Source organism: Cucurbita pepo, chromosome 16 (genome assembly GCF_057944985.1).
Source record: "Cucurbita pepo subsp. pepo isolate OVF chromosome 16, ASM5794498v1, whole genome shotgun sequence".
Lineage (NCBI taxonomy): Eukaryota > Viridiplantae > Streptophyta > Magnoliopsida > Cucurbitales > Cucurbitaceae > Cucurbita > Cucurbita pepo.
The window spans coordinates 9,742,708-9,765,347 of NC_141813.1; the positions used below are offsets into that span (position 1 = coordinate 9,742,708).

At 37.6% G+C, this 22,640-nt stretch overlaps 3 protein-coding genes across 3 annotated transcripts; all 3 read right to left on the reverse strand.

Annotated features, from left to right (window-relative positions):
- Window positions 1–7,298: 7,298 nt before the first annotated feature.
- LOC111786338 (norbelladine synthase-like) lies at window positions 7,299–8,413 on the reverse strand. The gene is made up of 2 exons (XM_023666641.2): window positions 8,204–8,413; window positions 7,299–7,705 (listed from the first exon to the last, which is right to left on the reverse strand). The coding sequence occupies exons 1-2, from the start codon at window positions 8,343–8,345 to the stop codon at window positions 7,407–7,409; spliced, it is 441 nt and encodes a 146-aa protein (XP_023522409.2). The 5' UTR covers window positions 8,346–8,413; the 3' UTR covers window positions 7,299–7,406.
- A 7,737-nt stretch (window positions 8,414–16,150) lies between these two features.
- Window positions 16,151–17,486, reverse strand: LOC111777797 (norbelladine synthase-like). Its single transcript, XM_023657515.2, has 2 exons — window positions 17,288–17,486; window positions 16,151–16,601 (listed from the first exon to the last, which is right to left on the reverse strand). The coding sequence occupies exons 1-2, from the start codon at window positions 17,469–17,471 to the stop codon at window positions 16,303–16,305; spliced, it is 483 nt and encodes a 160-aa protein (XP_023513283.2). The 5' UTR covers window positions 17,472–17,486; the 3' UTR covers window positions 16,151–16,302.
- Window positions 17,487–20,402: 2,916 nt separating this feature from the next.
- Window positions 20,403–21,837, reverse strand: LOC111777798 (norbelladine synthase-like). The gene is made up of 2 exons (XM_023657516.2): window positions 21,621–21,837; window positions 20,403–20,792 (listed from the first exon to the last, which is right to left on the reverse strand). Exons 1-2 carry the CDS (start codon window positions 21,802–21,804, stop codon window positions 20,494–20,496), a joined length of 483 nt encoding a protein of 160 aa, XP_023513284.2. The 5' UTR covers window positions 21,805–21,837; the 3' UTR covers window positions 20,403–20,493.
- Window positions 21,838–22,640: the final 803 nt, after the last annotated feature.

Here is a 22,640-nt window from a genome sequence, read left to right on the forward strand (position 1 = left end):
GAACCACAAAGATCAGTATGAACCAGTTGCAGCTTTTTCGAGCCTCTCCATGCCTGTTTAGGAAAGGGTTGCCTATGTTGCTTCCCAAAGTTACAAGCACGGTAAGGAGACATGTCCTCATCAATGTCAGTGAGTTCTTCTACCAGCTTCTTTGATTGAATCTGAAGCAAACCTCGATGATGAAAGTGTCTAAGTCTTTTGTGCCAAATCTCAGTGGCACTAACTCTGGATATAAAGGCCGTCGGATTTAGAGCAAAGCTTTTTCCTTCCATTTTGACATTGAACAAGTCTTTGCCACTAGCATCTTTGATCGAGTACTGCTTATTCTCAAACAACACTTTATAGCCTTTATCAAGTAACTGACCAACACTTAAGATATTTTGATCAATTTTAGGCACAACTAAAACATCTGAAATAAATTTTGTACCTTCATAACTTGTTATAGCTACTGTGCCTTTACCCTTGACTTCCAAGTGTTCACCATTGCCAATCCTCACTCTCTTATCTTCTTCGGTGTCTCTTAATTCCTCAAAAGACTCCTTGTCATATGTCATGTGATTTGTGCACCCACTGTCAATCAACCAGCTCTTGCTGGATTCTTTGCTTGAGGAAGAAGTGACCATACACAATTGATCTTCTTCTTCTTCTTCTTGATCAACTACCTATGCATCTACTTCTTTCACCAGATCTTTGGCTTTGCAGATCACAGCTTCATGTCCAAGTTGATTGCATTTGGAGCAGAAGGCGTCAGGTCTTCTCCAACACTTGTATGGTGGATGACCTTTTTTCTCACAATGGCGGCAAGGTGGATAGAATTTTTTGAAACCTCCTCCTTTTGTCTTCTGATAATTGGCAGATGAATCTCCATACGTCAATTGATTTTTGAAATTTTTGTTGTTTTTAGACCTGCGGCTGTCTTGATGCTTAACACGTAAGGCACCTTCAATCACGCCTTCTTGCCTCATAGACCTCATTTGCTCTTGTGCTTGTAAAGCATTCAAGAGCTCTGTAAGAGAAATCTTTGACAAGTCTTTGGTGTTCTCCAGAGTAGTAATGGTGGCTTCAAACTTCTCTGGAACAGTGACTAGCAGCTTTTCAACGATCCTGGAATCATTTAATACAGAACCAAGCAATCTCACCTTGTTGGCGATGTTGAGAAGTCTGTCAGAGTACTCTTTCACCGATTCAGACTCCTTCATCTTCTGCAACTCGAAATCCCTAATCAAATTTAGGGCTTTCATTCCACGAATCCTCTCATCTCCTTCATATTCGGCCTTGAGATAATCCCAGATTTCCTTTGCTGTTTTGAGGGACATTATTTGCATGAAGATCATTTGAGATACAGCGGCAAATAGGCAAGCTTTCGCCTTTGATTTCCTTGTCTTCTTTTCCTTCTGTACTTTGATTTGTGCTACAGTAGGATTTGCTAGAAGCGGAGGGACCTCGTAATCCTCTTCTATTGCTTCCCAAAGATCCAAGGCCTCCAAATAAGTCTCCATACGAACTGCCCACATTTGATAATTGTCTCCATCGAAGACTGGTGGTGCAACAGCTGAAAAACTTGATTCTCCCATTTTGATCTCACAGATCCCTTAAGAAGATAGCTCTGATACCAATTGTTAGTGAAAGAGGGATTTATTGAATGATTAATGAGAAGATTGAATTATGAAGAGCAAGAATGCTCCATATTTATACAGAGATAACAAAAGATATTCAGAAAATCTACCTAAAAATCTGCAGAAAATCTGGTAACAAACGAGTAAACAAATCAAAATAAAATCTAATCAAATCAAAACTAAATCAAATAAAAAACTAGATCTAACTTCTAACGGAGATTTAATTAGATACTAACTGACAGCATTCTAAACAAATACGTGATCTTTAACAAACCCTAATCAAGGAACTCGACTACTGCCGTCGGTGGAATGGCCGTCATCCGTCTGTCTGTCTCTGGTGGCGCGTCTGTCCCTCCTTGCCCGACATACCCTGGCACCAGGTTGCTCCTATCTAAGGACTCATAGAACTGTGAAGACTCAAGACGTTTTCGATTCCTCACCTAAATCTTTCGTCTCCTCCCTCACAGGTACGACACTGGCTCAAAAAGAAAAGACTACTAAGGTAGCTAGGGTTTAACATGGGGATTCATGGAATTAATACGCCCTTTTTGGCAAGGCATGTCTCACTGGAAATCTCGCGAATTCCGGCGAGATTTAAGGCGCGTTCTCCTTTTTATTTATTTATTTTATTTTTATTTTTATTTTTATTTTTATTTTTATTTTGCCTTTTTGAAACCCTTATGGTTACATTTTCTCTATAGCTCTTACAAGAGTCCAAGATGAACTTAGAGGTGAAATTAAGAAGAGTGAAATCGTTTAGTTAAAGAATATTCCAAATAGTACCAAAAGAATAATTTATGTGAAGTTGGAATAAGTTTTGATAAAGTATTGATTCACTAATTATATATTTGAATGAGTGTTGGTCATGTTACTGCATCATGTATGATATGGTCACGTTACTTACTTTATACTTATAAGAGTGAAAATTGTCTCTACAAACCAACACGAGTGCTTTCAACATATTTTGTCGTTACTCACATGTATCCTAGGAAACTTTATAGAAAGTCAACCAATATAGATTTTCTTCAAGAAAAACAAGTTTTACCATGAAGTTCCTAGAATTGAGTTACTAAAAAGAAGAGTGCATTGTAACAACTCTATTTTTCTACTCAGATAAAGGAGCTACTACATGCATGGTGTCACAACCTAACTATGAAGAGAGTTGGTTGGGATCCTCAAGTTGTGACAGAAGAAGCGACGACCCTCAAGTGGCGCGTATTTGGCCACACGAGGGTCTAGACGAGTGTCATGATGCGATCGTGGAGGACGGTGCATTATCTAACACACCACACAGAGTGAGCATTGAAGACAAATCGAGGTATAAACAAGATAGAGACATTGAATAGACAAGAGTGGCAAAGATAGGCTTGTTGAAGGGTCAGATAGGGTCCGGGTCAGATAGGGTTCGGGCCTTAACCTCAAAAGTTGGGGTTCCAAAAGGAATTTAGGCATGCGGTTATGGAGTCTGTCCATATGAAATATGAATGCTCGCCAAATTTTGTGTAAATCGGACACCGGACAAACACTACATGCATTATATGACCGTTCGCCAAAATCATGTCTATGCGTGGAAGATTGAAAATTTCTCAAAATGTACTATAGAGGGAGGCATGGTGTCAGCTCTCCACCACCCCTGATCTGTGGCCTAAGTGAGCTACCTTGTGGCACATACGTATGTCATAGCGAGGTCGAGTGTGCCGAAACGATTTTCTTGGGCGACTTCCTTTAAAATGAATTTTTTCAAGGACAGTACTGAGTGGCACGGGTGTGCCAGTATTGCGCCCCAACCCGTGTGTCGGAGGTTGATATATGCACCTGCTATCCGAGACGGTATCCGTAAATGACATGGCATGGGCACGGGATGGCCAATACCTCGATAGAACTCGGATGGATGGATGTTCGAGATGTCTCAATGAGATGAGCGACATGTGGGCCCGTTTCGATGGCATGACCAAGTGAGGTGTGATGAGCAATGACATCTTGAGACTCAGGATGACGTCAAGACATATGGGCCATGTCGATGGGAATCAAGATGACAAGATGAGATGTGATGTTCCATTGAGAGACCTTGGCCCCAAGTAGAGGCAAGGTCGAGCCGAACGAGTTGGCCTAGTGTAGAGGCAAGTTAGTTGTGTCGCAGACGATTGAACATGCATGCGTAGGAAGCGTGTGTGGTCGAACAAGCTTGGATTCTGCATAAGCGATGTTCGATTGGTGAAGACAAATCTCGTATAAGGTCTGATGAAGCCACAAAGTCGAGGCGAAAAATATATATAGGGCTTGATTTCCTTTAAGACTGGTCGTGAGCGTGTCAAGTTCACGACGTTGTGCGGTTAGAAAAAGTAGGATCGTAACACATGACATTACTGTAGAGTCCAGAATACTTCAATTAAAATAGTTCATGAATGATGGCATGGACTTAAACGGTTTCAAGATGTAAAAATTTAAAACAAAAACAACAAAATTAAATAAACCAAAGAGAAGAATAACACAATGTTCTTATCTAACCTAAATGTTACAAAATAAACATAACTGCAACTACCCTAATAACTGGTTCCATGGCCTTCATCACGATGTTGCCGTCATCGTAGAAGGATGCTTTACCTTTACCTAAAATGTAAGAGTAGCACATGGCTTGAGTATTTTAAGAAATACTAAGTAACCCTAACCTCATTATTGGGGTCAAAAAAATGCAAACACATCGAACATAGTGTGACCTATTCTTTTAACATAGCATAGCATGGTCTCAGGCAGCTTCCCAGTTCGGGCAAGGTCGAATTTTTAGTACTTCTCTACACATGACCCACATATATGAGTATTGGTACACCAGACAGGTTCACACACACATGGGGCAGCCTCATCGGGCTAGCAATCCTAACAGGCTTTGTGTCGAGCACCACGGAGGGAAAGGACCCCCATAATATCATGGTGTACATAATGTGGTAAACCATAAGTCATAATGTTTATGTTCGTCGTCATCATAGTGTGAAAGTATTCAGAAGCATGTGTTACACAAATATGCTTGAGGTCCTCATAGCTTAGAATCATGACATAATGTACGATGATACACCTCCATTTATCTATAATCATAATAAGTTTGTGATTTTTGCTTACATAATTCTCGTACATTTTGTAATATATAGCATAGCTTTCATGACATAGTATGAGGAGGTTTATGTATCATATATATAGCTTTCATGACATAGTCTGAGGAGGTTTATCTATCATATATAGCTTTCAACGTCAATGGATATCTTTGGAAGATTTTGATGGTCTTTCAATAGTATCATATATAGGCGGTTCTTTGACCTTTTTACCTTAATCAATAGGGCTTCGTTTTTGTCGAATATCTTAAAAAACGAGCCAACTAACTCCACTCTGCTACCTTCTTCTGTCATTTGATCAAGCCTCTAATAATATTGCTCTTCAAACTCGAAATGTAATATACCTTGGTCAATAGATGTTGGTCGTCGTTGTACAATAGAACAAAATGGATCGTTTTCCTTGAATCGATAAAATTGTTCAGTCGCAATACTTCACGTTTCCAGTGTTGGTCTCAAAGTTTTGCTCGTTCTCTAGTCATATGGTTGCTCGCTCAATTGTCTAGGTATCATATGTTGGTCTCCATTTGGTCTTATCCATCTGCGAAGAGGTCTGCCATAATCTTCTCTTCATTGAGGATCAATAGGTTGGGCATCTTCTCGGCTAACATGAGTGTAGGCTCTTCGTTTTCTGTGAATGTGAGGTTTGCCTCCTCATCGCACTTCTTGTTGCGGCACTCCACCACATAATACCTGTATTTTTCACAAGAGTAACACTTAATCATGCTCTTGTCCTTCAATTGGTTGACATCGTCATGAGTTTATGAGGTATTGTTACGACCTCTCCTGTCACCATGTCCATGGCCATGTCTGTAACCACGCCCATGATCGTGTGAGCCACTCCTCATGTGTCAGTAAGAGGTTATTCTCCTCCGTTTAATCTTCGTAGCCACTAAGTCTCTCCTCATGCACTTCAAGACGACCAGTGACCTCCTCAACCGATATGTTCTTAAGGTCACCGAACTGCTTAATGGAGGTAACAATCTACATGAATCTAGGGGGGATAACTCGAAGGAACTTCTTGACGATGGAGATCTCCTCCACCTTGTTGCTTAACGAATGGATGTTACTAATGATCATCGTCAACTTCATGGCAAAGTCGTCTATTTACTCACCATTCTTCATTCAAATGGCCTCTAACTCACTTTACAAGGTGTGCACCTTTACTTTCTTGACACGTTCCACACCCACATGCATTGTTTACAACATCCCCCACACTGCCTTTGTCGAGTCCTTCTCTACCAACATGAGAAGGACATCCTCCGGGACTGCTTGGTAGATGGCGGTAAGAGCCATCATGTCCTTATGTTCCTCAACGTCATCACTATGCTCGATAGCGCCCCACATGCCTTATGTCTGTAAGTTAACACACATCTTTATCGACCATGCTGCATAGTTACCCTTTGTGAGTACTAAGTACTGGAACATTACTCTTTGTCATATCTCCTCTGATGACTTTGTATAGTGACGAAATTTGTTTCGACATCCTTGCTCTGATACCAAATGTTTGATATGACTCACGATTGAAATGTATCAAAACAAATATATTAATTATAAATAACAACGGGAGAGATGTTTTGAACTAAACCTTAATCACTTATGCTTTTCAATTTTTTTTTATAGAATATACATATGAAGTGACAAGTATTTATAGTATACACGAGAGAAAACACTAACAAACTTCTTAAATTTTTTCATCAAGTTAAAACCACAAACAATTATTTAAGTAAATCACCAACTATTTTCCCCTTCGTTCTTCGTTCACCAAACCCTAATAACTCCCTTTCCTTCTTTCTCTTTTGATTTCATTGTTTATCTCTCTTTCAACTCCCTTCCCTATTTCCCTATTTCCCTATTTCTCTCTCTTTTGTTTTCCTTATTTATCTCTCTTTTGCATTTTTTTTCCAAGATAGAGTTCAGACCCCTCAAAAATGGTAAGTGGGGGCAAAATTACCGGGTTGACCTTGGCCCATTTTTTTTTTTTCTAATTTCTTATATTTCTTTTAATTCTCTTGGGCCATGAGCACTTGTTCCTTCTCTACGAGTTTGAGATTCACTCTCTAAGATCCGTAATAATATCCACGAAGCTCAAAATAAAAAAGAGCGATTAAGGAATAAGGAAACTAGGTATTACAGAATACCTACTTCTCGCTTCTTAAGAGTAACGACTATCTCCAAAGACCAATACCAATCCTTTAAGCATGTTTTGTTCTCACTTACATGCTCCTAATAAAATTAGTAGGAGCTCACCCCACTTAGAATGGCTCAAAGTAAAACACACTTAATAATAGAACTATAATTAAGTAACCTGGAAAGTGCACCTTGTTGACTTTCAATTCTTTCAAGTTTTTCTTATTTATCCTATTATTAGTATTGTTCTCATTAAGATGTGGTCTCTGTTTATTTATATACTCCTCCTTTATTCAAGTTTCACAATAACTTTTGTAGTCGATTCAATATGCCCACCATTTCTGCCATATTTATACGCTTTTCATTATCTATCTTCATAAGCTCCTTTTTGTAACTTCAATTATATCTTGTCACATCACCATGGAAACTTACTACTCTATAAAAACAAATATTTAAAAAAGTTTCTCATTTGTCATGAACATGCAAGATCACAAGAAACTGAAATAAATTGAGTTTATTGTAGAAAAAAGAGTCTAAAGATAATAATGGATTTCATGAATTAAACATTTTTATGTTGTTTGTTGTGAAGTAGATGGTCATTTGCTGCTTGAGCAATGTCTATGAGAGGCTGTGTGGTAACAAGTGAGGCATTTGCAGCATCTTCTTCCTTGATATCATATTCAATGGTGGATTCAACAATGCAACTATCATCACCATTTTCAACGATCTTCAAGCGAACCCTATAGAGAGTAAACCCGATATCTAAGAACCCTCCTTCCACCACCTCGGTCTCTTTTATACGATTCTCATTATCTATTTTTGTGAATTTCTCCTTATAACCCGGGGCACCACCTAAACCTGCATTTATACATAGACTTTCATATCACTGAATCCATACTCCACATAACATATTTGATCCCTAATCTGTGAGATTCCACATCGATTAGAGAGAGGAACGAGTGTCATCGAGGACGTTGGACCCTGAAGAGGGGTGAATTATGAGATCCCACATTGGTTGAGGAGGAGAACGAAACATTCTTTATAAGGGTGTTGAAACCTCTCCCTAGCACCATAGGCGTTTTAATAAATTTAAGAAAAAGTCCAAATAGGACAATATTTGATATGTGTTGGCTTAGACCATTACATAATCAATTTAACAAATCTAGATGTTCGTTATAGCATAAACTCAGGCAAACTTTGAGGGGAAGTCTGAAAGGGAAAGCTCAAATGGGACAATGTTCATCTTAACCATGTTCCTTAGAGAACAAACCCATGCGAAATATTGAATCGAAGAATGTCATGAAATCCTCTAAAGGCTGAAAACGAGAAAATAGGAAGATTATTAGAAGTTATTACCTGGTGGGAAAATGATATTAAGAACAGTTCCTTCTCCTCCATCACCTTCAACCAATCGTGCGAGTTCGAGGCCTCCGTAGAGCTGCCATACGACGGTGGCCGGTGCCTGAATTGCCGCCTCATGGGAGAGCTGACCCAACATCTTCTTAGTTTTGAGGTTTGGGTTTGGTGGATGAAGACATAGAAAGATGATAAGAAATGAGAGGACGAACTAGTTCTATGAAGAGCAAGGACAAAGACATGTGAATAAGAATATTCTTTATGAGTAAAAGATGACGCACAAAATTAAGGAGGAAAATGTTAATTAAAATTTTAGTTCTTAATCATAATTTTAAAAAAAATATTTTTTTCTTCATCGACGATGGAACAGGTACGAACAAGAAGGGGCTAGATAAAACGAAAAGCGTAGAAGTGGTCATATCTCCTCAAGTTTTTGTGGGAAAAAAGAAGATTAGGTTGATCTAGATCGAGGAGACGAAAAGAAATCAGGGAAAAACCCGAGTGGTGGAGAAAGAAACAATGGTCGAAAAAGCTAAAAAAATACCCAATACGTTAAGAGTTTTCTTCCTCAAATCTCTACTTCGAACGTTGAATGATTGAGCTTGAATCCTTAGGACTTTTACGGGCAATGGAATGTGTTTGCACCCCGACTTGAACCGTATCCAATCCAAGATCTGTGTTTGCAACCTGACTCAATACTCGCGATTCGGTCCATTAACCCAGAACCAACCTGACTAAGTGGCCTATTGGTGGGCGTCATGTGTTGCCATAAAATATTTGGCGGTAAACCACGCTCATTATGGCTCGAAAACAGTGCCCATGTGTGAACTCTTGCTCATGGGAGCTCCGTTTTTAGCTCAATCGATGTGGAATCATTCTTGGAAGTTGATTGAGGGATGATTTCTTTTGTTATTATTTTTGTTGGAGAAAATAGTCTAAGAATTCTACACACTAACGTAGAGAGTTTTAAGGAAATACACCTCTCATCTTATTGTATTTATAAGGATGAAGCATAATACATTGGATTCTTAGTCTATAATTTCTAATTTTTGCACAAAATAGCACTATTTCATATGAGTTCTAAAGTGCATGATGTATGACCCAACATAATATAGACTATGCTTTTAAGGTGTATGCATGAACAAACCGTGCGTGAGGCATATGAAGATAACAAAAACAATAAAAGAAAAATATGGATGCATGCTGTTAAAGATCATGTATTTGTTTAGATTGCTGTTAGTTAGTATCTAATTAAATCTCGTTAGGAGTTAGATTTAGTTTTTGATTTGATTTAGTTTTGATTTGATTTTGATTTGTTTATTGGTTTGTTACCAGATTTTCTCCCGATATTTTAGGTAGATTTTCTGAATATCTTTTGTATTCTCTGTATAAATATGGAGCATTCTTGCTCTCCAAAATTCAATCTTCTTATCAATCATTCAATCAATCCCTATTTCACTAACAATTGGTATCAGAGCTATCTTCTTAAGGGATCTGTGAGATCAAAATGAGAGGAGAATCCAGTTTTTCCGCTGTTGCACCACCAATTTTCGATGGAGACAATTATCAAATGTGGGCAGTTCGTATGGAGACTTATTTGGAGGCCTTGGATCTTTGGGAAGTAATAGAAGAGGATTACGAGGTTCCTCCGCTTCCAGCAAATCCTACTGTAGCACAAATCAAATTACAGAAGGAAAAGAAGACAAGGAAATCAAAGGCGAAAGCTTGCCTATTTGCCGCTGTATCACAAATGATCTTCATGCGAATAATGTCCCTCAAAACAGCAAAGGAAATCTGGGATTATCTCAAGGCCGAATATGAAGGAGATGAGAGGATTCGTGGAATGAAAGCCCTAAATTTGATTAGGGATTTCGAGTTGCAGAAGATGAAGGAGTCAGAGTCGCTGAAAGAGTACTCTGACAGACTTCTCAGCATTGCCAACAAGGTGAGATTGCTTGGTTCTGTTTTAAATGATTCAAGGATTGTTGAAAAGCTGCTAGTCACTGTTCCAGAGAAGTTTGAAGCCACCATTACTACTCTGGAGAACACCAAAGACTTGTCAAAGATTTCTCTTACAGAGCTCTTGAATGCTTTACAAGCACAAGAGCAAAGGAGGTCTATGAGGCAAGAAGGAGTGATTGAAGGTGCCTTACGTGTTAAGCATCAAGACAACAGCAGGTATAAAAACAATAAAAATTTCAAAAATCAATTGACGTATGGAGATTCATCTGCCAATTATCAGAAGACAAAAGGAGGAGGTTTCAAAAAATCCTATCCACCTTGCCGCCATTGTGAGAAGAAAGGTCATCCACCGTACAAGTGTTGGAGAAGACCTGACGCCTTCTGCTCCAAATGCAATCAACTTGGACATGAAGCTGTGATCTGCAAAGCCAAAGATCTGGTGAAAGAAGTAGATGCACAGGTAGTTGATCAAGAAGAAGAAGAAGAAGATCAATTGTGTATGGTCACTTCTTCCTCAAGCAAAGAATCAAGCGAGAGCTGGTTGATTGACAGTGGGTGCACAAATCACATGACATATGACAAGGAGTCTTTTGAGGAATTAAGAGACACCGAAGAAGATAAGAGAGTGAGGATTGGCAATGGTGAACACTTGGAAGTCAAGGGTAAAGGCACAGTAGCTATAACAAGTTATGAAGGTACAAAATTTATTCCAGATGTTTTATTTGTGCCTAAAATTGATCAAAATATCTTAAGTGTTGGTCAGTTACTTGATAAAGGCTATAAAGTGTTGTTTGAGAATAAGCAGTGCTTGATCAAAGATGCAAGTGGCAAAGACTTGTTCAATGTCAAAATGGAAAGAAAAAGCTTTGCTCTAAATCCGACGGCCTTTATATCCAGAGTTAGTGCCACTGAGATTTGGCACAAAAGACTTAGACACTTTCATCATCGAGGTTTGCTTCAGATTCAATCAAAGAAGCTGGTAGAAGAACTCACTGACATTGATGAGGACATGTCTCCTTGCCGTACTTGTAATTTTGGGAAGCAACATAGGCAACCCTTTCCTAAACAGGCATGGAAAGGCTCGAAAAAGCTGCAACTGGTTCATACTAAGCTTTGTAGTCCTCAGCGAACACCATCATTAAATGGTAATCTTTATTACATTGCTTTTATTAATGATCTAACAAGAATGTGTTGGATATTCTTGCTGAAGCAAAAGTCAGAAGTTGCGAGTGTATTTTGGAAATTCAAAGCCAAAGTTGAGAGTGAAGATGCATGCTTGATTCAGACTATAAGATCAGATAATAGCAAGGAGTACACTTCAGAAACTTTTAACCGGTTTTATGAAGAGGCTGAAATTGAACATCAATTGACAATACCATACACTCCTCAACAGAATGACGTCACTGAAAGGAGGAATAAATTCATAATGGAGATGATGAGATGCATGCTTCATGAGAAGGATCTTCCAAAACGTTTTTGGGGAAAAGCAGCAAACACTGTTGTGTGCTTGCAAAATCGAATTTCAACAAAAGCTGTGAAGGATCTAACACCATTTGAAGTTTGGTATGATTACAAACGTTCTTTAAAGTTCCTTAGAGTATTTAGGTGTCTTTGCTTCACTCACATTCCACAGGTCAAGCGTGATAAGCTTGACAAAAAGTCAGAAGTTGGCATCTTTGTTGGGTATAGCACTATATCCAAAGCTTATAAAGTTTTTCAACCACACACTAGTCATGTTATTGTGAGCCGAGATGTTCATTTTGCTGGAAATGAGCAATGGAATTGGGAAGAACTTACGAAGGTGAATCAGATTTCTAATGCACCAAACAATTTCTTTGGTAGCATGTTAGAAGAGTCTGAAGATAAACGACTAGAAGAGTCTGAAGATGAACGACAAGATGCTTCGGTTGATGATGCACCTGTCAGAGGAGGAGCTTTCAGTGATCAAGAAAAACAAAACTTGGGAGTTGGTTGATCGACCTCTAAACAGAAAGATAATTAGAGTAAGATGAGTGTTCAAAAAAAAGCTTGGAGTTCACAGCATCTAAACAAGGAGGAGTGTTAAAGATCATGTATTTGTTTAGATTGCTGTTAGTTAGTATCTAATTAAATCTCGTTAGGAGTTAGATTTAGTTTTTGATTTGATTTAGTTTTGATTTGATTTTGATTTGTTTATTGGTTTGTTACCAGATTTTCTCCCGATATTTTAGGTAGATTTTCTGAATATCTTTTGTATTCTCTGTATAAATATGGAGCATTCTTGCTCTCCAAAATTCAATCTTCTTATCAATCATTCAATCAATCCCTATTTCACTAACACATGCTTCTAAGTAGTACAATAAGGTAGCAAAAGGTGTGGACTGAGAATTCCCTTCCGCTTCAGGCTTCTTGAGAGGAAATGTTTTCTTCCTCTTCCATCAAATGTCATGGTTCTATGTAGCTCTAATCTTCGAAAATATCCCCAGGAAAGTTTGGAAATGCTGAGCTTTTTGTTGACTTTGGTCTTCAAGATTTTTTCTATTTCCTTATCTCTCTTTCTTGTATAAGATCAATATGCTTTGCATCTTACTTATTGTTTTCACACCAACTGAGTATGTTCTCGTGTCGCTCTAGCATTTAATCTATATCTACTGTTAAATCACTACTCTTCCTTACACTACTTCTTGAGCTTGCCTTGTGAATTCATAGATACTACTGCTTCTAGACACCACATGGTTATCAACGGTGAAAAACATCTTTCTCACTCTCTTACTTGCACATTTACTTATTTCTTCGGCTATAATCTTGCCTACATCAATACTTAAGTTTTTCATGATTGTAAATATCAATAAAACTTATTCAACAGACATCGTTGTGTTATGTGTGTTAAGTAGTATCACGGTCATGCTCGTCTAGGGCGTGTTACCCATGACCGCATACCCTTGTCACGCCAAACCCTTTATTTGATTTCATATTGTATTGCCTTTACTATTGTATTTTCTATTTGTATGACTATTCGGCGAAATCATGTTTAGGTCTGCTAGATATAATTCGTTTCAAAATTTACTATAGAGGGATGTGACTAGTTATCAATTCTTCCGACCTGCTAGTTATAACATTGCTTTCTTCCGACCAAGCCACTGTGTTACCTTTTTTTTGCTGATAGCCTATAAAATTGCTTTCAGAAACTTCTTTCAATCTTGCTTTTAAACTCTCTTTCGAAAAATCTCTCTGCTACTGTTTTCTAAAACTTTCTTCTCACAAAGGGGCCAAAGGCTTGAGCATACACTGCCTGGCCATAGGTGATGCGAATTCAAATCGGCTTGAATCACTCGGTGTTGGTGGAGAGTGTCGCACAATCACAAAGTCCATTGCCAAGAAAAGTGCATTGTGACAAGTGATATCAAAGTTTTGTTAGCTCTTTGACGCAATGAGACCAAAACAATGTTGATGATAAAATCGACACCTAAATCACAAACTAATCGACTTACCTTGATAGAAGAGGAAATATTGTTTCTAAAAGAAGTACCTGACCCTGTTCGCGTCCTGGAAGGACAAGGGACAAAATTGAATGAAAAGTTGATGGAATTGATGCAATTGGCGCCTGCCTTGATGGGTTACCGATTAAAGAATTGATATAGAGTTGACTCATTAGAAGAAAGATCTGCCCAAACAAGTTGCTCAAAACGTGTTGGTAGCCCCGAAAGCTCTGTCGCCATGATAAAGTTAACCAACAAATTAGCTGATGAATTCAGAACAATGATTGATGCCATCAGCAGATAGTTGGTCGAGATGAACATCCGAGTGAGTTTGACAATGAGGACCATAGAGAATCATACCCCTAGGCCAAGCTCATGTTGACCTTAACAAACTAAAGATCCCATAACCCAAAACATTTAAAGAGAATCGGGATGTCAAGGAATTGGAAAACTTTATCTTTGACATAGAATAGTTCTTCAAAGCTATAGGAACTTCTTCCGAAGACTTAGAAGTTACGTTAGTCACAATGCATCTCGTGGATGATGCGAAACTCTGATAACATTCAAAGGTGAGTGATATTTAAAATTGGTCATGCACCATCAACTCATGGCAAAACATTAAGAAAGAATTAATAACTTAATTATTCCTCGAAAATGTTGAATCCTAGTGAGGCTGAAATGGCAAGAACTGAGACACACTGTTGGAGAAGGACAAAGTATACTGCTTTGTCCAAGAATTGCAATCTTAGGCCAGGTAAAGTTATACAAACAAAAGGTTTGGCAGCGCGCAGAGCGACTCCTAAACTTTGGGGGCGAAGCTAGATTCCAAAGAAAGAGTACACCAACCTCAAATTGTCAATGCAAACCTTATACTCGGGTCAGCGAAATGATGGCACCAATTGGCCAAACGGAGAGAACGATAGACCAAATGGGGAAACAGATAGACCTCGTCAGAGTACAAACGTCGGGCAATCTCGAGGACTCTACCCCAGAAGGAACTATCCAATGACCCTTTAAAGTGTCTTTTGTGTAAAGGCCCCATAGATTGTCCTACTGCTCTCATCGGGCGTCCCTCAGTGCACTCCAAGTCTCCATATAAGAGAGCAACGACATAGGAGACCAGCCAGCAAAAAAAAAAAAAAAAAAAAAGTAAGACAAAGATAACTCCAAGATGGGTGCGCTGAAATTTTTGTCAGTCATTTAAAAGAAGATCGACCTGAAGAAAGTAATAGAGAAGGGCTTACGTTCGTAGATGCGATAATAAACTCGAGACCCAACAAAAGCACCTTGATAGACTGAGCGGCGACTCATAATTTCATTGTTGACCAAGAAGCCGGAGATTGAGACTCATAATAGAAAAGAACCGAGTAAAAATGAAAGTTATTAATTTTGAGGCCCTACCTATAGCTGGAGTTTCTAGGAAAGTTTCCTTGAAACTAGGGGATTAGTTAGGAAAAATGAACTTGGGTTTGGTTGGCATGGATGACTTCGATGTGGTACTTGGAATGAATTTCCTCCCAGAGCATCCCAATGCCATTGGTGAAGTGCATAGTGATTACCGATTGCAATCCTATAGTAATCCCCACAAGCATCAAACAACCAATCAATCTCATAATGATTTCCGCCTTACAACTGAAAATAGGGCTCACGCACGAGGAGCCTACATTCATGGCTATACCTCTAGTGGAAGATGTAACCATTCAAACCCATTCTGAGTGAAGTTAGGGATGTCTTAGACACTTATGCTGACATAAAGCTCGACAGCTTGCAAAAAACGCTATCACCTCGTCGGAGTATTGATCACGAAATTGAGCTTCTCCCTGGGGTCAAACCTCAAACGAAGAATGCATATCGGATGGCTCCCCCAAAGCTATCTGAATATAGAAATCAACTAGTGAAATGTTGGTTACAGGATTCATCCGCCCCCAAAGGTGCCTTACAAGGCCCCCGTACTATTTCAGAAGAATAAGGATGAGACATTACGTTAATGTATAGTCTATAGAGCTTTGAACAAGTTGACGGTACATAACAAATATCCCTTGCCAATAATATCCAACTTGTTTGACCAGCTTTAGAGGGCCAAATAATTCACGAAGCTAGACTTACAATCAAGGTACTACCAAATACGCATTGCTAAGGAAGATGAACCCAAGACAACATGTCCATGCCACATCAAACCCTTTATTTGATTCCATGTTGTATAGTCTTACTATTGTATTTTCTGTTTGTATGACTATTTGGCGAAATCATGTCTAGGCCTACGAGACTGAATTGCATCAAAATGTACTATAGGGGGATGCGACTAGTCGTCAATTCTTCCTATCTAGAGTTATATGCTATCTAAGCCGTTATGTTGCATTTCTCGCTTATAGTCTATAACATTGCTTTCAAAACCTTCTTTCCATCTTACTTTTAAGCTCTCTTCAAGAATCCTTTCGTTTAAGTTCATGTCCATGCAAAAGATATTTCACATTTTGCATGAATATCCTTTCATGAGTTGATATTAATTACTTTATCAAAACAAATATTTGAAAAAGCCTCTTTTATTATGAAACATAAAAGATAAACAAGAAACTAAAATAAATGGAGTACAATTAAAGTAGTCTTAACCTTATATGATTTTATTGGGGTAAATATTGGTGGGGAAAACAGGCTATAGATGATGATGGACTTCATTAACTATGCATCTTTAAGCTGTTTGTAGTGAAGTAGATGGTCGTTTGCTGCTTGAGCAATGTCTATGAGAGGCTGTAAGGTAACAAGTGAGGCATTTGCAGCAGCCTCTTCCTTTATTTCATATTCAATTGTGGATTCAACAATGCAGCTATCATCACCATTTTCAACGATCTTCAAGCGAACCCTATAGAGAGTAAACCCGATATCCAAGAACCCTCCTTCCACCACTTCGGTCTCTTTTATACGATTCTCATTATCTATCTTTGTGAATTTCTCCTTATAACTTGGGGCACCACCTAAACCTGCATTTATATGTAAACTTTCATATTACTGAATCCATACTCCACATGACGTGCTCTAGTTTAACCTTATATATCAAACCTACATGTTAGTAAGATGTTTCAAGTCAGCACTCGTGCACATGTATTTAGTCTTCCAACTTTTAAATTTATAACAAGTTAGTATCTATATTATTATGATTTAATTCATATATTTTTTTAATTAAATTTTAGTTCATATATATTGCCATCGTTCATCGTATTTAAATTCAATTTAATTCTAAAATAATTAATAACTCAACTCAACCTACATAAATTAGGTTATAACCATTTTCAGAATTAATCAAAATTAAGTTTATTACCCTTTTCAATAAAAATTAATCCACTGAAATCCATGAAACATAAAACAACAAAATCATTAATAACATCAAACTACAAACAAACAGACCTGATATTTATTATAAGAATTTCATTATTAATTCTTTCATAATTTTGTTTTAGAAATATACATCATCAACATCTTCGAGACACTTATATAAAATTGAGACATCAACGTAGCAAGTCTTCAATAAGACTATTTTTAAAAAAATTTACAAAGGAACTCGTAAGGGAGAGAAACATCACCGAACATTGTATTAAATACTGAATGAGAAAAATATGTATAAGTTTGAAAGTCGAAAAAAAAAACGAAGATGATTAGAAACTATTACCCGGTGGGAAAATGAGGTTAAGAACAGTTCCTTCTCCTCCATTGCCTTCAACCACCTCAATTTTCTGGATAAGGTTCGAGAGGCGGTTTTCGACAAGTCGTGCAAGTTCAAGACCTCCGTAGAGCTGCCATGCCACGGTGGCTGGCGCCTGGATTGCAGCCTCATGAGAGAGTTGACCCAACATCTTCTTAATTTAGAGGTGTGGGTTATGTGAATAACGATATAGAAAGATGGTAAGAAATGAGAGGACAAATGAGTTCTATAAAGAGCAGGGACAAAGGCATCTGAAGAAGAATATTGTTGGTTGGTTTATGGGAGATTCCTGTTGTACAAGAAGACACAAAATTAAGAGGGAATTTTTAATTAAGACTATTGTTCTTAATCATAACGCCATGTTTCCAATGTTTTTTTATTTTATTTGATGTCATTGTCATTGATATATATATATATCAATGATGTCTTGGTCAAGAAAGGGTATTTTTGTCCAAACATGCGAGATGACATAATGCAATATACAAAGATGTCTCATCTGCCAATAGGATAAAGTCGAGAAGGCCAAGGTATCGGGACTCCTTGAACCCCTATCATAATTATCACCATAATTATTGTGAAGAAACACCTACAAGAATTAGCCTTGGACAGTTTTTTTTTTAAAATGTATATATAACCAAAAATGGACCACACCAAAAATCGGGTCAAATTATAATTGTTCAAGTTGATTCTGTAGTAATACGCCTTTCGGTTGTGGCCCGCCCCGTGGGTTAGCTTGGGTTAGATTTAGGAGTCTGGAAGGATGGAAGGCATCCTTGTATTCTTTCAAAAGGTAACCATTATTCTCTCATTAGACTTGATAATCCTTTTATCAGATCTTTGTTCCTTCTCTCTTCCAGTTCTCTCTAGTGCCGACAAGACAGTGGGATAGTGTGTCACTAGATTTCATAACACACCTCTTGAAAGTAGGCAAATATGAAGTCATCTTGGTTATCATAGACTGGTTCTCGAAATACACCACGTTCGTTCTCAGCCCCAAAGTATACTCGGTTGAGTTAACAGCCCAACTGTTCTTCAAACACATTGTGAAGTTGTGGGGCATTCCGTCCAACATCATCAGTGACAGAGATAATAGATTCATCTAAATATTCTGGACCGAGTTATTCACATTACTGGGGGCGACTTTAAATATCTCATCAAGCTACCACCCCAAACTGACGAACGGACAGACAGAACAAATCAACTGCTTGCTCGAAGAATACTTGCGTCCCTTTGTCGATACTCATTAGAAGAATTGGGACAACTGCTAGATGTGGCTCAATTCTGTTTCAATTGCCAAATGAGTTTATCTACTGGAAAAATCCCCTTTGATATTGCAAATGGACGACACCAAGCCTTGCCCCATATTATTGATCATCCATATGTAGGAAAGAACCCTCAAACCCAAAACTTCACAAGAGAATGAAAGCAAACAACAGATATAGCTCGAGTTTATTTGGAGAAAGCTTCCATACACATGAAGAAGTGGGCGGACAGGAAGCGTTGTTGCCTCCAATTTCGAGTAGGAAATCATGTTATTATCGAATTAAGGCCTGAACAAATCAGATTCCGCAGTTGAAAGAACTAGAGAATTGTTAAAAAATACAAAAGATGGATTGAAATTGTAAAAAGGACCAGCATCTTGCTGTCTTTTGGCTGAGCAGCTTGCCTCTAATGAGAGCAGGGAGAAATCTTTGGAAGATGAAAATCAAGAAGAAAGAAGAAGAAAAACAAGGAGAAATGTTTGGAAGAAAAAAATAGAAAGAGGAAGAGAACCAAAGCCTTGGGTTTTATTGTTGCTAAAAGATCTTTCAAATTGCATTATAGTATTTAAAACGAACCTATATTCTAAAAATGACGGCAGGACAAACCAAACTTGTGTCACTCCCTTTTAAATATGGCTCACATGGCCAACTAAAATTATGCTATCCCACTTGAGGTATACGCGCCAAATAACTAAATCAAGTAAAGACGCGGGAATAAATTAAATAAGGAAAAATCACAGGGTTTTTATCTAACAATGTTACGGAATTGCATTACCCACATAAATGAAAATTCACTCAGTAATTCATGTGAGTAACTTGAAGCCTTAGACGACCATCAAAATGTCATCACAATAACTGATGTCAATCTAAAATAGAAGAACACTAAAGAAGTAGAAGTAATCCTAGCCGATAGAGTTAGAAAAGTGGAAAGACCTGTACGGAGGATTCAAGAATTCATGAACAAATGGAAGAACTTCCCTATAGAAGAAACAAGCTACGAACGCGCCGAAGACCTAAACTCTGCCGCAATCCACATCGCTGAGTTCGAAAATATCCAATTGACGACAGTGATGTCAACCAATTAATTGGGGTTGGATATCACGGTCATGCTCGTCCAAGGCATGTTGTCTATGGTCGCATGCCCATGTCACACCAAACCCTTTAATTGATTTCATGTTATATTATCTTACTACTGTATTTTCTGTTTGTATAACTGTTCGGCGAAATCATGTTTAGGCCTACTAGAAGTGAATCAACTCAAAATGTACTATCAGGTGATGCAACTAGTCATCAATTCTTCCTACCTAGAGTTATGTGTCTAGGCCGTTATGTTTCCTTTCTCGCTTATAGCCTATAACTTTGCTTTCAAAATCTTCTTTCAATCTTGCTTTTAAACTCTATTTCGAAAATCTTTCTGCCCACTTTCTAAAACTTTCTTCTTAAAACGGGGCCAAAGACTTGAGCATACGTTGTCCAACCGTAGGCAACGCAAATTCAAATTGGCTTGACTTACTCGATGTTTGGGGTGAGTGCTGCAAAGTCCGCTGCCAAGAAAAGTACGATTGTGACAGGTAACAAGTTGGTCTTCACAAATGTAACCCACACCTTTTCTTCATGGTTGATGTATGCTACTACCATTTTCCTTGCGTCTCCTCTTGAAATTTGCCACTATGTTTTTACAATGTCGATGGTCTCCAAGTTTGTTTTGAGTTACACATCCAAGGGGGCTACAACCATTTCATTAAAGATCGCATGCTTGAAGAGTTGTAGTTGGAATATTAGGTTAATGCCTCGGGCTCCAATCAACTACTTGTCCTCGGAGTACAATTCAAATAGTCTTAACCTTATATGATTTTATTGGGGTAAATATTGGGGGGAAAACAGGCTAAACATGATGATGGACTTCATTAACTATGCATCTTTAGGCTGTTTGTTGTGAAGTAGATGGTCATTTGCTGCTTGAGCAATGTCTATGAAAAATTGTATATTAACAAGTGAGGCATATGCAGCAGCTTCTTCCTTTATTTCATATTCAATTGTGGATTCAACAATGCAGCTATCATCACCATTTTCAACGATCTTCAAGCGAACCCTATAGAGAGTAAACCCGATATCCAAGAACCCTCCTTCCACGATCTCTGTCTCTTTTATACGATTCTCATTATCTATTCTTGTGAATTTCTCTTTAAAACTTGAGAAACGACCTACACCTGCATTTGTATGTAAATTTTTGTGTCGTTAAATCAAATCCACGTGACGTGCTCTAGTTTAACCTTATATATCAAACCTCCTACATGTTAATAATGTAGATCAAGTCAGCACTCTTACACGTGTATTTACTCTTACAATTTTAAAATTGGTAACAATTTAGTATCTGAAGTTTACAGTGATTTAGTTCATATACATTGCATCGGTTTCATTGAATTAATCGTATTTAAATCAAATTTCTCTCTAAAATAATTAATAATTCAATTCAACCTACAATTCGATTATGTATTCGATAACTATTTGAGTTTTTAGTTTTAAATTATTAAAACCCTTTTCAGTAAAAGTTAATACACTCAAATCCATTCCAAGTAAACCTCAAATAAAACATCAAAATCATTAATAACATCAAACTACATTAACATCATCAAATATTTTTTATAATCTTCCTCACAAATATTTTTTTATAAGAATTTCATTTTTAATTTACTATGTTTAAAGGTAGGCCAATTCTTTGGTATAATTCACATTTTAAAAGAAAAACTCAAGAAATTTTAAATAAATTAAAACATTAAAAAAAAATGTCCTTAACATAATATAATATAAATATTAAATATTCTTTTAATATTATTTTTTTATATATAATTTTGTCTTAGAAATATACATTAACATCATCAAGACATTTACATAAAATTGAGCCATCAATAAAGACAAGTCTTCAATAATAACAACTCTCAAATCGAACGATGCATGAAATATTGAATGAAAAAATATGTATAAGAAGTTTAAAAGCCGAAAACAAGAAAAAAACGAAGATTATTAGAAACTATTACCTGGTGGGAAAATGAGATTAAGAATCGTTCCTTCTCCTCCGTCGCCTTCAACCACCTCAATTTTTTGGATAAGGTTCGAGAAGCGGTTTTCGACAAGTCGTGCAAGTTCAAGACCTCCGTAGAGCTGCCATGCCACGGTGGCCGGCGCCTGGATCACGGACTCATGAGAGAGTTTACCCAACATCTTCTTAGTTTATAGGTGTGAGTTTTGTGAATGACGAGACAGAAAGAGGGTAAGAAATGAGAGGACTAATCAGTTCTATAAAGCGCAAGAACAAGAATATTGTTGGTTGGAGTATGCGAGATTCCTATTGTAAAAGAAGACACAAAATTAAGAGGGAATTTTTTAATTAAGACTATTGTTCTTAATCATAATGCCATGTTTCCAATGTTTTTTTTTATTTTATTATTTGATGTCATTGTCATTGATATATATCAATGATGAAGACACTAAGATGCCTTTTAATTTGTTCAAATCTATCAAGAATCGAAGAGAAATCGAAGGTAAGCGGTTTCAGGTTCTTGATTTTGATTTTTCTTTGAATTAAGTTCTTAATTTTTAGTATGTTGATATTGGAGGGATTTTGTATAAGTTTTGCCAAGGAAGTCAGAGTTGATTTAGACCCGAAGGTGTGTTCCGATGAACCTCAAGCATTTGCAAGATTATAAGTTTTACAGAACTTTATTATTTTATTATGAGGTTGAGTAAAAATTACAAGAAATGCATCTTTGAGTAGACATATTCAAACTCTACAACTTTTGGGAAAGAAACCAAATTGATTCAAGTTTTGTGCGAGAAATTACAAAAGTGCAAAGAAAATAGGTTGAAATCGTGAAACTCATCGATTTCTGGAAAAACGAATTGCAGGGAGAAAGAATCAGCAACACAAGACGTGATGTTATGCGACTAGGCCATTGTGGGACAAGTGCCAGTCGCCGAACGGTGAACCACATTGGGCTTCGAGCAGCGACATGCATACAGGTCGACCCAACTCAATCCATACTCAACCCGAGGAACCA